The sequence below is a fragment of the Aspergillus ochraceoroseus genome (assembly GCF_002846915.1).
Source record: "Aspergillus ochraceoroseus IBT 24754 chromosome Unknown P175scaffold_1, whole genome shotgun sequence".
Taxonomy (NCBI): Eukaryota; Fungi; Ascomycota; class Eurotiomycetes; order Eurotiales; family Aspergillaceae; genus Aspergillus; species Aspergillus ochraceoroseus.
The window spans coordinates 1,017,490-1,031,587 of record NW_024468476.1 but is presented as its reverse complement, the minus strand read 5'-3'; the positions used below and the strand labels follow the sequence as shown (position 1 = coordinate 1,031,587).

The window sequence follows — 14,098 nt, the reverse complement described above, 5'->3', positions numbered from 1 at the left end:
TAACTGGCGATTCCCCAATACTCATTCGGGCAGTGGCACTCACACCGGTAGTCAACGCTGCTATACAGTTCAACTCCCATCCTCCCGCGTACACAATCCCCACGGCGATCGCCCCCTGTTGTTTCCAGAACCGATGTGCCCCCAGCAGTGCAGTCAAGATCGCCGCACAATGGCAAGTGACCGATAAGGGAATGCCGACTTCGTGGTACCCCAGGCCTTGGGGGGAGGAGGCGTTCCCGAGACGGAAAAGCTGTGCGATCAAGACGCCCTGCATGGCCAGAACAACCGACGTGCGAATATAAGCGAGGAACGTTCTCTCCAAGGCTGACACGGGGGATATTATAGTTAGCACTTTCTTGCTTTCTTTCTCTCTGCGGGCAACCGGTTGATTGATTCGTGATTCCGTTTCGCACCAGAGAAAAGTCCCCACACTCACCAAAATAGTCCCGGTTTTTCTTCTGAGGAACCGTCAACACGACATTCCTTGTCCACAGCCGCTGAATGCGCCCGAGGACCCCCTTGCGTGGACCGCGACTGCTCCGACTGGTCCGTGAAACGGTGCGCCGCGTGGTGATGCGGTACTCTCCCGACGAGATCGAGCCCGTGGAATCGTCGTCATCCCGCTGCGTTTCGATTTCGTGTAACTGATAGGCATCGCGGTCGCTCTCGTCGCTCTCGTCGCCGTGGGAATCCTCGGTGTGTGCGCTGGTGTCGAGAGACGATCCGGGTGCTGACGGCGACCCCACGGGGTCAGCGGCGTCTGCCAGTGGAGAGGCAGCCGCAGGGCCTGGTTTCTGGTCTACTACGTCTTCTTCTTCTTCTCCCGCTACCATTGTTGGGCTTGCAACGAAGATCGCCACATTGCTCTATCGAAAAGTTCGAAAGGTAGGGGGAAAAAGAGCTCTGTGGGCGCGTTGGCATACCAGAATGTCACATGGGCGGCGACAGTTGCTCCATGCGGGATCGGAGAAATTTCCGTGAGGTTTGTCGCTTATTCGGTCAGCGTGAGAATTACGGAGTAACGGCCATTGAATTGGATGGTTATTTATTCTCTTTTACTCACTTTTACATCGTCAGTTACATCCATACTCTCAGGGATTTGGGTGGGGGGGGGAAGGTCCCATAGGTGGCTCCGACATCGGACCAGCACTACATGACTGGGTATAAAGAGTGACAACTTGTCTGAGTATATATATATAAACATACAATACCTAGGTAACAATCATAATAACAGTAATCTACCTAGGTAGCAAGTCAGACTTTCGTTCATGGCCTCCAACAACGCACTTGGCCAACAAGCCAAAGACACCTGGTCCTCAGAGGTACGTTACTATATCTGGAGCCTCACTCAGTTGTTAACTAACTCATATCTAGGCGTATTCAGATTCAGCATCTTTCGTTCCCAAATTAACACAGACCCTTTTGCAATATCTGGACCCCCAACCAACAGACAAAGTCCTGGACATTGGCTGCGGCGATGGAAAATTCACAGCAGCTTTCCTCCCCTTCGTCGAGAAAGTCCTGGGTCTGGACTCTTCGCCTGCCATGATCGAAGCCGCGAACAGAGAGTACAGCGGGGAGAAAGCCGAGTTCCGGGTCCTGGACTGCTGCTACCTGGAGACTGACTCGTCCGTGGCCAAGGGAACCTGGGATAAAGTGTAAGCGGTGTCCTTGCTGAATATATACAAGTCAGGCCAGGCTAATAGGTTGTTCCTGAACAGGGTTTCAAATGCCGCTCTGCACTGGATCCTGAGACAGGAGACGACACGCATTTCAACGCTCAAGGGCATCTATGATAGCCTCAAACCCGGGGGCACATTGGTCTTTGAGATGGGTGGCCATGGGAATATCCCCGAGGTGTCGACCGCGCTGATGTACGCGCTCGTGCAGCAAGGTATTCCCATCGAGAAAGCCCGCGAAATCAACCCGTGGTTTTTCCCGTCCGTGGCCTGGATGACGAGTGCTTTGGAGAGTATTGGCTTCCAGGTGGAGAAGATGGAGGCCGAGCACCGCCCAACAAAGCTGACCAGTTCGGTAACGGGTGGTTTGGCAGGGTGGGTAAGACTCATGGGAGCTGTGTTCCTGGACGCCCTGGCCCCTGAGAAACGGGACTCAGTCGTCCAGGAGGTTTGTGAGATCCTGCAAACTACTGTTACTCGCGTGGAAGACGGTAGTCAGTGGTTGGGATATGTTAGACTCCGAGGAGTTGCGAAGAAGATATAACCATGTACCTAATAAGGAATTACTTTTGATTTGATTTGTTTTTTTTTTTTTTTTACCCTGGATTACCCTGGACTCCTAATTCACATGGGCGGCCATCATTTCCGCTGCTGCCACGCTCGTTGTTGCATCAGAATAGCCAACGGAATATCCTCTTCGTCGTAGAACTCGGCATCTTCATCGACTCCGAAATCGCCCAGTCGTTCGCCTTCCGAATTCCTCCACCCCTCCTCGCCGTTATCGGAATCTCCGTTGCTGGTCTGGCTACCTTCGTCGGATGAGTCACTTTCACGACGATCCTGATCGAGCCTGGTGTGGAACCGCTTGCGGCGCTGGAAATCTCCGGGTCCTCTTCGTTTCAAGTCCCCTGCTTGACGGCGATTAAAGGCAGCTTCAGCAGCAGTAAAGCCATTGTGGCTTTGCTGATTCGTCGCCGGTACAGGAATGCGATCCGGATCTGGTGGCGGCCATGAAAGACTCGGGTCTACTTTGCGTTAGCGGGCTACATATGCGCATCGGATATCTATGAACTTGCCATCGAACCCATTAACCTCAAAATGCAACCCTGTTTTCCTGTTAGGTGTTCGAGCCAATGGCCAAAACCAACCGATGATCTAGTTAGTTATGCATAGCACTCGTTAGTAAGCTCCATGAGCATTTAGACGGTGTCAGTTACATTAGCGCTCCCGCCCATCCCATCTCGGATATTGGACCAGATGCCAATATCATATGGGAACTCCTGTTTCTGGATTCGTACTCTGACCCCCCCGGGGCCCGGAAGATATCCTCCAAAATGCCTGGCTCTTCGGAGGAGAGTTTCGTGCCGTTCAATTTCCCATGATTCAATAGTCGTAGTGTTCGAGCCCAGCGAATGAAGTGTCTGGACAAGAAGGATGAATAGAACAAAAAGCGTTAGACTGTTCAAGACAAGCAGAACCAACAGGTGAGCCATCTGTACGACGCTAGGTCCCAAATACTGTGGTCCTGAGGTTAGCCGAGAAAATACCCAGGGGCATGCACCCTATACACTTGGAAGATTTCTAGAGGCCCAAACAATAGCCGCTCGCTCGACGATAAGAGTCTCCAAATACCCCATCCCCATGACCGCATAAAACAAAAAGCGGACGAAATGTGGGAATGTGAAATGAGAGACGCAATTGGACGTCCACGGGCAATGGTGATCCATCTTTGGGATGCACCTGAATATTAGAGGTCAGCATGGCCCATTCGATTCAATTACGGCCAGACACTGACCTTCGACACGTTTTGCAGTGATGTGCTCTTGGTGGCTTAAACGCATCGCACCGTCGGCACCATCGCTGGCGACTGCTCGCCTGATCGGCATCGAGTTGTTCACGATCAGACGGCGCCCAGTCTTTGGGGATATGCCCGGGATCTACTGTGCATGATCGATAATAACATATCCAGATGCAGAGGGCGAATAGATTGATCCGCCATACTTCGCTTTCTCTCAGGGGCGCTTCCGCAAAATGAAGAAAGAAATACTGCGACGTGTACGCAAGGAACGCGATCAAAGTGCAGACTGCCGGAATTGCCAGCCGCGAGATGGAAAACGACGAGCAAAGCATCATGAACTCAGTGCAGCCGAATCCTTCTCCTGATCCCCAAGCTGGGAATTGACAAGCTGAAGCTTTTTTTTTTTTCGAGCTGATTGTTGTTGCACGACATTCAGACCTGACTAATCACACGTGGAAAACCACCGAATATCGTGCGTGCGTGGAAATATGTACTCATCTTTTAAAACCCCCCCCATCCAGCGGTATCTACGCTCCAGGCGGAGCCATCCTATCATATATTCCATCTTTATTTTTCTCACTTTCCAGTCTATGGATGGGTTTATGAGAAGAGACAATGCCAATTGCGGCTCTTCCCCAGACCACGGTTCGGGCCATTGGCTCGACATCGGTTATTTCCGACCCTTGCTCAATTGTTAAAGAGTTGCTGGACAACGCTTTGGACGCATCGGCGTCTTCGGTATCTATTGAAATATCTCAGAATACTGTTGATGTGATTCAAGTCAAGGATAATGGGCACGGAATCCCCTCCCCCGACCAAGGACTCGTTTGCCGGCGTTCGTTCACCAGCAAGATCCTGACGCTGGACGACCTAATGAAAATTGGGGGTAAATCGCTAGGGTTTCGGGGTGAAGCACTGGCTAGTGCGGCTGAAGGGTCAGGGAGTTTGACGATCAGTACTAGAGTGGAAACGGACGTCGTTGGCTCTGCTCTAAAGTATGGGAGGAATGGGGAGCTAACCAGGTAAACAAGATCTTCTCCCGCTGCCAGACTAGAATTGACAATTTGATGTATGTATAGTACACAGCGAGTTGCTCATCCTGTTGGCACCACTATTCGCCTCACGGAGCTGTTCAAGCACATTCCTGTTCGGCGGCAAACTGCCCTGAAAAGCTCTTCAAAAGCGATAGTGAGAATTCGCAAGATGATACAGTCATATGCCATGTCTCGTCCACAGAATCGGCTGTCCCTGAAAATCCTGAAAGCTAATAACGACAATAGCGACTGGGTGTATGCCCCCAGCCAGGACGCTGGGCTCATAGATGCCACAATGAAAATTGTTGGCACCGAGGTTGCTTCCACTTGTACTCTGAAGGAATGGCCCGCCTTGTCAGGTTCGGGTTCTGGGCTATGTCAAGAGGACACCAACCCAGGATTCAGAGTGGTTGCTCTTCTTCCCAACGTTGATGCCGGTATGTAGTCTGTTAGAGTACTTCGCATGCTCTGTCTAATACAAGTAGATATCACCAAGTTTAACAATTTAGGTCAATATATCAGTGTTGACTACAGGCCTTTGTCGACTAATAGGGGAATTGCTCAAAACATCCTGAAGCTTTACAAATCTTACCTCCGATCAGCTGCGTCCCAGGGGGGAGTACTCCCAACTCTCACAGACCCTTTTCTTTGCCTTCATATGCAGTGTCCCGAGGCCAGCTATGATGTTAATGTGGAGCCGGCTAAAGATGACGTGTTGTTCAAGGACCCAGACGTCGTACTTTCCTTGGTAGAAGATCTTTTTCGAAATACTTACGGCGAGAGGATCGAAACGATCGGATCGGATCTGTCTGTGGCTGCAAAAGGGACGACAGTGTCGCCTTCCGATGGGACCGAGTTGCGTCGGTGGGGAAATGAACCACATGAGCACATCCAAAGAATCGAGGATGCGAGTACGGTCTCTCAGCGAAAGCGCACGGAGCCTGTCGTGTCACTCGTGCGCCAGAAATTACCTCCCAACCGTTCTGTGAACAAAGCTTGGCCGAGAACTAAGCATGTACCATCCGAGCAACAGACAAGCCGGAGGCCTCCTACCTCGCCTAATTCGTCCTCCGCGTGTGGTCCAGCCGACAGGACTGGGGAACCAGCATTCCGTCATGAAGCATCATCTCCTATGCAACCCCAAGAGACAGAGACTGCTGGCGAAAGACGCATAAGTCTACGCCAAGCCACCCAGGCACACGCCTCGGGTTCCTTTCTGCCCAGTCCTGTATCCAGCACCAATTCTCAATCGATCGCAGGCTCTTTGGCTAACTCCCCTACTTCCACCCGACTTACGCCTTTAGACCGATCCCGCCGTGCACTACAGGACCAAAGAAGGCGCGATCGAGAACGCTACGGCAACGGGGCCTTGGATACCTGGTTCTTGAAGACTTCACAAGCCATCCGCAAGGCAGCTACCACTGTAGGTGCAGCAGCCGCAGGAGACGGAGAAGAAGAGCATTCTCTGTCCCTGCTTACCCAACAACGCTTCGGGTCCGTCGAAGATGGGCAGGACTCTGCATCTCCCGAGAATACAAGTGAATCACCACTCGAGCAGACTTTGGCAAGATCCAACTCCCCACAGATTACCAACGAATCAACCAGGGACAAGCGTCAGGAACTCCCAGTTCTTGAAAAGTGGTCTGCCAGACTACATAGTATGTCAAATCCCAGCCAGAACGCCGAGCTCGAAAAAGCACTCGAGTTCGAGAACAGGAAAAGGGCCGCGATCCAGGAAAGGCGCAAGCAAGTGAACGGCCTGCGCCAAAATTCTAATAACCATACAAACTCATCGCCGCATTTAAGCCGGTACCTCGCCGCTCGCGCGGCCTTAAGTTCGCAGGCTGAACCAGAACCATCAAGCCGCCAGGAATCTATAAACTCGCCAGGTTCACTGCAACCGCCTTTGAACCCGGGCGACCCCAGGGCATATTTACTGCGTCTTCAATCCCACGGTGCAGACGCGCGGAGTGCTTCGAGTCTGACCCGCATTAGCACGAACAAATTACCCCTTGAGAAAATACCGCAAGGGTGTGAACTCTACCATATAGGACTTAGGCAGGTCGCACATGTGTCCTTATTATCCGCCTCTTTCAGCGAAGCGTCAAAGGCGGATTTATATACATGCGGGGATGGAATGTCAGTCGATACCAATGCTGCTACTGTTGATCTTTGGGGTCGGCGATTGTCTACCTTGATTGAAGGGCAATATAGAACTGGTCAAGGGTCTCAGGTTCCTCGAATCAAGTTTGATTTCTCTAATCTAGCCCAGCTTTCGGGGGATATACAACGGGATGGTGATTCCGCATGAGCATTTATCTTTTCGGTGTTTTCCTTTCTTCCACATACCCAGGGACGGAGTCATGCGTAGGTCGGGTTCATTTATTTATGTATATTACCCTTGTTATACTATTCAGCAGTTACTGGAGGATCACATACTGTGTTCTAACCCCCAGATAGAATTATATTCTGTTTCCTTTAGAGGTCTATGATAACCAGCCTGGATTATCAAATTCTAGAGCATAAAAAAAAAAAAAAAAAAAAAAAAAAAAAAAAAAAAAAAAAAAAACCCAGTCTATTACCTTAATATCCCTTCCCCCGCTTGTATTCATTTATCAACGCCTCCCCCCTCTCCAGTCTACCCAGATTCTCCCGGAGAATATCCAACGACCGCGGGAAATACTCCTCGCCCAATCCACTGACATGCGGACTGATCTGAACATTCGGCGCCTCCCACAGCGGGTGGTCCCCCGGGAGCGGCTCGGGGTCAGTCACGTCCAGCGCCGCACCACGCAGCTCTCCGGATGCCAGCGACGCCAGCAACGCCGCCTGGTCGATGACCTTTCCGCGCGAGATATTGGTCAGGTACGGCGCGATGTGCGGGGTCCGTCGGCGGGCGGACAGCAGCGCGAACTCGTCGGCGCCGAGCATGTGTGTTGTTTGCGGCGTGAGGGGCAGACACACGACAACGTGGTCCAGACCGAGGGCGAGGAACGCGTGCAGGGATGCGCGGTCTGTCCCGTGGTGCCAGGACACAGGGACGGTGCCGTCTTTGTCGCCTGTTCCGGGGACGATGTATCCGGGGTCGCGGCGCGAGGCGGGCGTTGTTCGCGGGGATGCGGTGTAGGCGTGGACGGTCATGCCCATTGCGGCGCAGACTCGACCAACTGGGGATTGTTGTGTTAGTTGGATTATCCATACACAGGGTATGTATGTATGTATATGTATGCTGTTTGCATGGAAAAGGAAACCCCGGTAGGAAGGGGAAAACTTACTCTGTCGTCCGATGCTTCCGTAGCCCAGGATTCCGACCTTCTTGCCGACCTGGTCGTGCAAGCCGTCCATGTATGCGTCGTGCGAGCCCCATGTGTGTGTCTTCTGGTTCTCGTACGACCGGGCGTATTTCTTCGAGGCCACCAGCCAGTTCATGATCGTCCACTCTGCGATTGGCGGGCCGTGGATGCCGGAGCTGGTCGTTACGGGGATGGAGGTTTGGGTGAGAACCGGGTGGTGGATCAAGTGGTCCAGTCCTGCAGAGAGGAAGTGAATAACCTTGATACTGTCCACGGTCAAGTGAGTGTTGGGTCCACGGCAGAGAAGCTTGCTTGCTTTTTTGACTTACTGGGCTGCATCTTCCGGCGTGGGGAGGTTCGTGAACGTTACGATTACAGTGGCTTTCCGGGACACGTCTGGTCCAACGTCTCACGGTTAGCTCTGTCGGAGAGAGGAATGAGGGAGAGAATCCTCACCGGTTGGAATTGGCTCTCCTCGCTGGAGAACCAGGGCTTCCAGGTTCGCATCGGGGAACTTGTTCTGGATGGCTTCGCGAAATGCGGGTGGGATTTCGCGGAAGAAGGCGAGGACGATGACGGGGTTGGGGAGTGGTGCGTCGCCCATGCTGGCAGACTGGGGAGATCCAGGAAGGTATCGAAGTGGATTTAGAGCGGATGGCGAGCAGATCAAGAATGAGCTTCAAGTAAGTATTGACTTGATCAAGTGAAGCGGGGTTGATTTCCTGTATTACTCAGCTCAGGATCTGTATACATAACTATACATATGTAGATACATCACTCAATACACCGCGATCCCCCCCGAGTTTAGTTACTTTTGAAGTAATTTGCGGCAACGATAGGGCCCAGCTGGATTTCCTTCTCCCACGCATCCAGATTATAGCGCATCCGATGGATGTTTCCCAGATTCTGCCCATTCGGCGGCGCATACTTCTTCGCATCGAAGCCGGCCGGCTGCTCGTACAAGATGAAGATATACCGATGCGGGGAGCTCCCTGGGGGCGGTGCAGGCCCGATATAGTTGGCGACAAAGGGCGCGGTCACCTCCAAGGTGTAGTAGATGCCCGGGTTACACTCGGAGGGAGTGGGTTGGAGCCCGCCCTGGATCCAATGGAGAATGGGACCAAGAACCCCGAAGGACGGGAAAGGCGCGTCGATATCGAGCCCGACGACCATGTAAGTGCTACTGGGCGAAAGGCTGCGGGAGAATAGGTCGGGGTGTGACTGGGCATCTAATCGGATTCCCGCAATCCATACATTCGGGATCAGGTTAGTTTTGTCGAGACCTTCCTGATATATAAGAGGTCTAACTATAATATTCTTCTTACCGGCTCGAGGGATGTACTGGCCCGGCTGGACATCCTCATACCTCCCGACATTTAAGCCGAGCACTTTGGAGGCATCATTTTGAATGAGGGATAAGGCTTTCTTAATGCTGTGGTTTGCAGGCATTCTGGATGTAATCATGAATAGGAGGCAGAAGTGGTGCAGCCAGCAGAATAAGGAGTCCCGAGAGAGATAGAGAGAAGACACATACTTTACGACTTCAGACTGCACCACTGCAATCGGGCTTAGGGGTCCGGACATAGAGAAAACTCCGTCCAAGGGAGCAGACGAGGCAGATTCTAGTCTCTGACATATAATATACAGAGTAGTTAGTGAGCTATTTACTGCTAGAGGGGGGGGGGGGGCCCGGGGTGAGTTTTAGGGCTGACGCTATGCCATCACTAACAAACGTAGGATGCGGCTTTTTTTTCTGATTATTCTTTTCTTTTTTTTTGCTGGACTCAATCCTACATAAATCAAGTTGGCTCACGCGATTCAGCAGAGAGCCGAAAGCTCAAGCAAAGATGACGGCCACATATACAGTAAGTACCAGACAACGAACCGGCACGACGCGATCCTCCCTGCTCACATATCCATGCAGAATCTCTATCCTCGCGAGGCCGAGTTTAATGGCAATTACTATGTCAACACGCATATGGCTCTGGCGGCCGAGTTACTAGGCCCGTCTGTCTTGGTCTCCTGGGAACTGTACCGGTTGCCCGACGATGCCCCCTTTAGTTACGAGATTGCGGTCACCTGGGCCAGTGCGGAGGCCCGTCAACGGGCCTTGGAGAGTGATGCCGGTCAGACTCTAGCACGGGATGTGGTCAACTTTAGCAGGATGCCGCCGATCGTGATGTTACGACGCCCGTTGGCATGTGGTGGTCCTTGACGCAGATTGGGTTATTTTCTTGGAGAAGAATGAATGGTTCAGTAAATATGGAGATGCAACTGGCAGCCGCGTCAATAGAAGTGGACTGCATCCTCACTTGAGGGCAAGTCACGTACGTAGCCAGCATCCGGATATACCATGGGAAAATAACGAGATACTGCTGGCTCGAAGCCGGAGATTGCCTAGAAGCACTAGGTAACAGGGATAGCTTGGAGAAATGATATCAGAGCTGGAATATTGCTACCAGTACATTAACGGCCAGGTTATGACGGGTACCTTTTACATACAGTATATGAGTGCATTCCTTTGGCTCAAATTTCACCCCATCGTCATCGTAATTTCCCTTCCTAGCTGTTACTATTATTGATTCCAGCTTCAACGAGGGGAATCCAGCAAACTTGGACCGATCAGTACACTATCCAGGCCGTATCTGTACGTACTCCGGGTACAGGTAGGTGCTCACTCCTGCCAAAGCCACAGCCCTAAGCTCGAAAGCTCTGTAGAACAAGGGTCAGCATTGAAACATAGGCTCCGCAGGTGTCTTAGTTCGGCATCGTAACCGCCAGCTTGTACTTTCTGAAGCGGCCCTTCCGGATAGCAGTGGAATCCAAGACCCCTACTCTACTGCAAGGGAACAGACTAGGAAACCGCGTCACATCGCTGTCCGTTCGGTCGTTGTCGGACGAAAGTAAGTCTCTGTGGCCGAACCAATAGGACGACGCAATTGGTATGTATCGGATGTGAACCCGGTGCTTAAAGCAGTAACCTATTGATATGAGGGGGCTATATAGTATAACCCTGCTTGTCTTAGTTCCCGTAACGCTAAGTCTTTTAGCGGTGGCTTACTTGGATGAGGGCTTGTGAAACATGTTCGATTTATCTGCTGATCCTGAGAGGATCTACAAAATATCTTCTGGGCTCCATCCACCACCGGATATCAAGCTCTACCTGTCAGATAATTAAAATCCGGCCCAAGTTAATAATCAACCGGGGTTTACGCTTTATGGCCTTCCTTCGAGACTCCGCGAACCGTACGTTGTATGCAAGGACACTTGAAACTCTTTTACTGAAATGCAGCCCCCCCCCCCCCACCCCTTCCTTGCAAGAGAGACAGGCTTGTTGGCTGTCAGTTCAGCTAAGCATTGACCGTGTATTGGCGAAGCTTGGAACTACCATCGGGCACGTGGAAGCGACGGTCCACCCGAGTGAGAAGGAAGATATAGACCACGATAATCTCAACGGTGAAGTTAAACACATAGAAGCATGGTCTTGTCTGGTACCAGGCAGGTGACGCCACCGAGTGCGGAGCCAGATAGATAGTGGCTGCCCGGAACCAGGCCCCTAACGAGAGGAGCATCGCGGCAGCCGTAACGATCCCCATCTTGGCGGCGATTCCACCGCGGCCAAACGGCTGCATCTTTTCGTGTGGGTGGCGTGATCGGGGGCCCACGTAAGCCATGATGAACAGGGGCAGTGTTGCGACAAAGGCAAAGTAGGTAGTCCCGTATCGGAGGAGGTCTAGATCAATACGCCCCGTATGGCGGTTGAGGGTATAGAAGCTCTGGACGGTCGCGGTGATGACGGCAACCAAGGTCAGGATTATCAATAGGTATGTCAGCTTCATGGTGGTGGAGAGAAACCTGGACCAGCCCACCGTCGGATGGAGTGCGCGTAGTATCCGCTGTGCGTAGAGCAAGTTGAGGATGAAGAGGATCACTACCCCGGCCGCCACGAATATTTGCGCTGCAATGCTGAGGGGCACATTCGACGGGTGATACGCCCATGCGATGCGCAGCGCGTTCGCCGTGATGCGGGTCATGCAGAAGCCAAAGGTAGCTGCAGAAGGGATGAATTTATGACCGCGTCGCAAGTTCAGTCGGAAAAGAGTCATATGGGACGCTGCACCCACAACAAAGAGCCCAATGAACACGGCGTCGATGGGAACATCCACATGAGGCGTAGGCACCTCGCCGAGGACGGCAGTCATCTTCTGATAGGGAGGCCCCATGGTAGGCTTCGATTAGCCCTGAGTATGAGGAGCTGCGGACGGGACGATAGTCATGCATCTCGGATTGTTTATGCCATTTAGTTATATTGCCCTGCTGGCCGGCGTTTAGAACACTGGTATCCGTATATCCGACTTGACTGAATGATAATATCGGTCGACCGCGAACTGTTTCGGACCTGTTTCGGATCACATAGTGCGAGAGATCTCTGATCGTTGTTCAGTTCCCAAACCCAGGGTGAACGGCCCTCATCTCCTTTCTATCTTTAGTCCTTGACAATTCTAAATCCCCCCCTCCTGTCTCCAAGACACCCATTCTCAACCCTAGAGTTGATCCGCAGTATATCAACATGGCAGACCCTACTTTACACTTACCACGCATTCTCTGTCTCCACGGCGGTGGTGTCACGGCCGAGGTATTCCGTCTCCAGAGCCGCAGCCTCATCAAGCAACTCCAGCGGCATTTTCGACTCTGTTTCGTAGATGGGCCGTTCCTGTCCGATCCAGGACCGGGCATGATCCCAACGTTTCAAAACTATGCGCCTTTCCGTCGCTGGCTGTGCTGGAAACCCGATCACCACCCCAACGACGCGGAAGAGATCATCAACGAGATCGACCGAGCCCTCCAAGCCGCGATGGCAGCCGACGACGCAAAAGGCGCTACAGGCGAATGGGCCGGCCTTATGGGTTTCAGCCAAGGGGGCAAAATCTGCGCCAGTCTGCTCTATCGCCAGCAGATCCGAGCAGAGAAGTTAGGCACCGCGCGCTCAGGGTCCCGGTTTCGTTTTGCAGTCCTGCTGGCGGCTCGTCCGCCCCTTGTCTCGCTGGATACCGAGCTACTTACCTCGTCTGCTCTGGCGGAGGCATCCGAGATCACTACCGGCACGTTTCAGAACTACCAAGTGCCCGAGCGCCAGATCAGTCTGCCAACTGTGCATGTCCATGGTCTACGGGATCCGGGCCTGCCACTACACAGGAAGCTACTTCAATGGTGCGAAAGGGGGACAGCTCGCGTAGTAGAATGGGATGGCGACCACCGCGTGCCCGTGCGCGAGAAGGATGTGGCGCTCGTTGTAGACCAGATTCTGCTCGTGGCGAAGCAGACGGGAACACTATGTTGAGTTTAGCAAAGGGCACTGGAGAAAGGGGGGAGATGGTCCCAAAGTAAACCTACCCCTACTATCAATCCGATTCAATGGCCCTGATGAATCGGATCTACACTGTACCGTTTGTTGGAATATCCACAGTTGGGGCCAGGTTAACAAAAGTAATCCCCCCCCCCTTCCCTTGTGAACGGTAATTAATAGTAGCTTTAGTCCATGACGAGTGGTCAAAGATATGTCCATCGAGAGTCAATTTGCGCAAAAATCACTCCGCATACTACAAGAACCAATAAGAATTCAGCTAAATATGACTACCTGTTTCGACAGAAAAGAAGAAAGGAAGAAGAAAGGTGCCTCTATAAGGCACGCGCGTTACCCGCAAAGACATATTCCTACCTGAATGTGAAAAGTGCTAAGATCAGGTCAGAAACCCAATTACCCTGTTCTCAGCAGTAGTACATCTGGATACCCTAGGGTGTCAGAGCCTCGAGACCACTCCAGGGCTCTATCTGAGAGCAGATACCAAGTGTGGAAGGTGTCCGGTATCTTACGCCAAGTATCATTTCAAGCAAACTTTGATACCACACGCAAGAGTGCAATATAAGCTTGCAACTTGGCGGTGCCTGTCAACCCCGGTTGGAGTACTTTGCTGCACGGACGTGGACAAGCCAATCTAGAGCACGCCATGAAACTATTCAATATGCCGGATGCAGCCCTCGAGAATGGTGCCTGTCTCGCCGACGCATTTGTCAAGCTTAGTAAAACCGTTGAACTATCGGTGTGATGGCCAGCGCCAAGATCCTCCGATTCGTCCCGGAATTGCCAGGCTTCGCTAAAATCTCACGCACCATGTAAGCTAGCTAGCTTCATGGGGGGTTGGACGCAACGGTCCTGTAGATCCCGTCAGTATGTCGGAGATAGGTGTAGTAAGATGGAGGGAATTGAGGAGAAACTAAGCAATGCGATTTCCA

The 14,098-nt window shown here is 52.2% G+C and overlaps 9 protein-coding genes across 9 annotated transcripts; 4 read left to right on the top strand and 5 right to left on the bottom strand.

The window, feature by feature from the left end:
- Positions 1–37: 37 nt before the first annotated feature.
- P175DRAFT_0404083 (DUF202 domain-containing protein) lies at positions 38–662 on the bottom strand (the record flags this gene model as incomplete). Its single annotated transcript, XM_040893008.1, has 2 exons — positions 38–324; positions 437–662. Coding segments are annotated over 2 exons (513 nt in total), but the record flags the coding sequence as incomplete, so codon positions are not given.
- Positions 663–1,126: 464 nt separating this feature from the next.
- P175DRAFT_0469528 (class I SAM-dependent methyltransferase) lies at positions 1,127–2,253 on the top strand. Its single transcript, XM_040895004.1, has 3 exons — positions 1,127–1,322; positions 1,375–1,658; positions 1,722–2,253. Exons 1-3 carry the CDS (start codon positions 1,269–1,271, stop codon positions 2,221–2,223), a joined length of 840 nt encoding a protein of 279 aa, XP_040755369.1. The 5' UTR covers positions 1,127–1,268; the 3' UTR covers positions 2,224–2,253.
- Positions 2,176–3,876, bottom strand: pfa4 (putative palmitoyltransferase with autoacylation activity Pfa4). Its single transcript, XM_040894432.1, has 5 exons — positions 3,475–3,876; positions 3,248–3,419; positions 2,897–3,196; positions 2,756–2,834; positions 2,176–2,704 (listed from the first exon to the last, which is right to left on the bottom strand). The coding sequence occupies exons 1-5, from the start codon at positions 3,810–3,812 to the stop codon at positions 2,319–2,321; spliced, it is 1,275 nt and encodes a 424-aa protein (XP_040755368.1). The 5' UTR covers positions 3,813–3,876; the 3' UTR covers positions 2,176–2,318.
- Positions 3,877–4,004: 128 nt separating this feature from the next.
- Positions 4,005–6,967, top strand: P175DRAFT_0448986 (putative DNA mismatch repair protein). Its single transcript, XM_040894431.1, has 3 exons — positions 4,005–4,499; positions 4,557–4,948; positions 4,997–6,967. The coding sequence occupies exons 1-3, from the start codon at positions 4,093–4,095 to the stop codon at positions 6,820–6,822; spliced, it is 2,625 nt and encodes an 874-aa protein (XP_040755367.1). The 5' UTR covers positions 4,005–4,092; the 3' UTR covers positions 6,823–6,967.
- A 113-nt stretch (positions 6,968–7,080) lies between these two features.
- Positions 7,081–8,477, bottom strand: P175DRAFT_0497100 (D-isomer specific 2-hydroxyacid dehydrogenase family protein). The gene is made up of 4 exons (XM_040896203.1): positions 8,261–8,477; positions 8,134–8,200; positions 7,787–8,070; positions 7,081–7,678 (listed from the first exon to the last, which is right to left on the bottom strand). Exons 1-4 carry the CDS (start codon positions 8,406–8,408, stop codon positions 7,095–7,097), a joined length of 1,083 nt encoding a protein of 360 aa, XP_040755366.1. The 5' UTR covers positions 8,409–8,477; the 3' UTR covers positions 7,081–7,094.
- Positions 8,478–8,608: 131 nt separating this feature from the next.
- On the bottom strand, positions 8,609–9,253 carry P175DRAFT_0513075 (YbhB/YbcL family Raf kinase inhibitor-like protein; the record flags this gene model as incomplete). The annotated part of the gene is made up of 2 exons (XM_040898728.1): positions 8,609–9,033; positions 9,130–9,253. The coding sequence occupies 2 exons, from the start codon at positions 9,251–9,253 to the stop codon at positions 8,609–8,611; spliced, it is 549 nt and encodes a 182-aa protein (XP_040755365.1).
- Positions 9,254–9,651: 398 nt separating this feature from the next.
- P175DRAFT_0527427 (uncharacterized protein) lies at positions 9,652–10,019 on the top strand (the record flags this gene model as incomplete). The annotated part of the gene is made up of 2 exons (XM_040899521.1): positions 9,652–9,669; positions 9,729–10,019. The coding sequence occupies 2 exons, from the start codon at positions 9,652–9,654 to the stop codon at positions 10,017–10,019; spliced, it is 309 nt and encodes a 102-aa protein (XP_040755364.1).
- A 1,135-nt stretch (positions 10,020–11,154) lies between these two features.
- On the bottom strand, positions 11,155–12,027 carry P175DRAFT_0505729 (uncharacterized protein; the record flags this gene model as incomplete). The annotated part of the gene is made up of 1 exon (XM_040898132.1): positions 11,155–12,027. One exon carries the CDS (start codon positions 12,025–12,027, stop codon positions 11,155–11,157), a length of 873 nt encoding a protein of 290 aa, XP_040755363.1.
- A 347-nt stretch (positions 12,028–12,374) lies between these two features.
- P175DRAFT_0505728 (uncharacterized protein) lies at positions 12,375–13,145 on the top strand (the record flags this gene model as incomplete). The annotated part of the gene is made up of 1 exon (XM_040898131.1): positions 12,375–13,145. The coding sequence occupies one exon, from the start codon at positions 12,375–12,377 to the stop codon at positions 13,143–13,145; it is 771 nt and encodes a 256-aa protein (XP_040755362.1).
- Between the last annotated feature and the right edge of the window lie 953 nt (positions 13,146–14,098).

Bases quoted from the DNA above. Each gene is read 5' to 3' on its own strand.
- P175DRAFT_0448986 (XM_040894431.1), top strand. From the start codon at position 4,093: ATGCCAATTGCGGCTCTTCCCCAGACCACGGTTCGGGCCATTGGCTCG. The intron at 4,500-4,556 runs GTAAACAAGATC...ATGTATGTATAG, and splicing joins AGGAATGGGGAGCTAACCAG to TACACAGCGAGTTGCTCATC. The intron at 4,949-4,996 runs GTATGTAGTCTG...TAATACAAGTAG, and splicing joins TCTTCCCAACGTTGATGCCG to ATATCACCAAGTTTAACAAT.
- pfa4 (XM_040894432.1), bottom strand. From the start codon at position 3,812: ATGATGCTTTGCTCGTCGTTTTCCATCTCGCGGCTGGCAATTCCGGCA. The intron at 3,197-3,247 runs GTATAGGGTGCA...TCAGGACCACAG, and splicing joins CCTCTAGAAATCTTCCAAGT to TATTTGGGACCTAGCGTCGT. The intron at 2,835-2,896 runs GTAACTGACACC...ATAACTAACTAG, and splicing joins GGATGGGCGGGAGCGCTAAT to ATCATCGGTTGGTTTTGGCC.
- P175DRAFT_0469528 (XM_040895004.1), top strand. From the start codon at position 1,269: ATGGCCTCCAACAACGCACTTGGCCAACAAGCCAAAGACACCTGGTCC. The intron at 1,323-1,374 runs GTACGTTACTAT...ACTCATATCTAG, and splicing joins AAGACACCTGGTCCTCAGAG to GCGTATTCAGATTCAGCATC. The intron at 1,659-1,721 runs GTAAGCGGTGTC...GTTCCTGAACAG, and splicing joins AAGGGAACCTGGGATAAAGT to GGTTTCAAATGCCGCTCTGC.
- P175DRAFT_0497100 (XM_040896203.1), bottom strand. From the start codon at position 8,408: ATGGGCGACGCACCACTCCCCAACCCCGTCATCGTCCTCGCCTTCTTC. The intron at 8,201-8,260 runs GTGAGGATTCTC...ACGTTGGACCAG, and splicing joins AGGAGAGCCAATTCCAACCG to ACGTGTCCCGGAAAGCCACT. The intron at 8,071-8,133 runs GTAAGTCAAAAA...GACCGTGGACAG, and splicing joins ACGCCGGAAGATGCAGCCCA to TATCAAGGTTATTCACTTCC.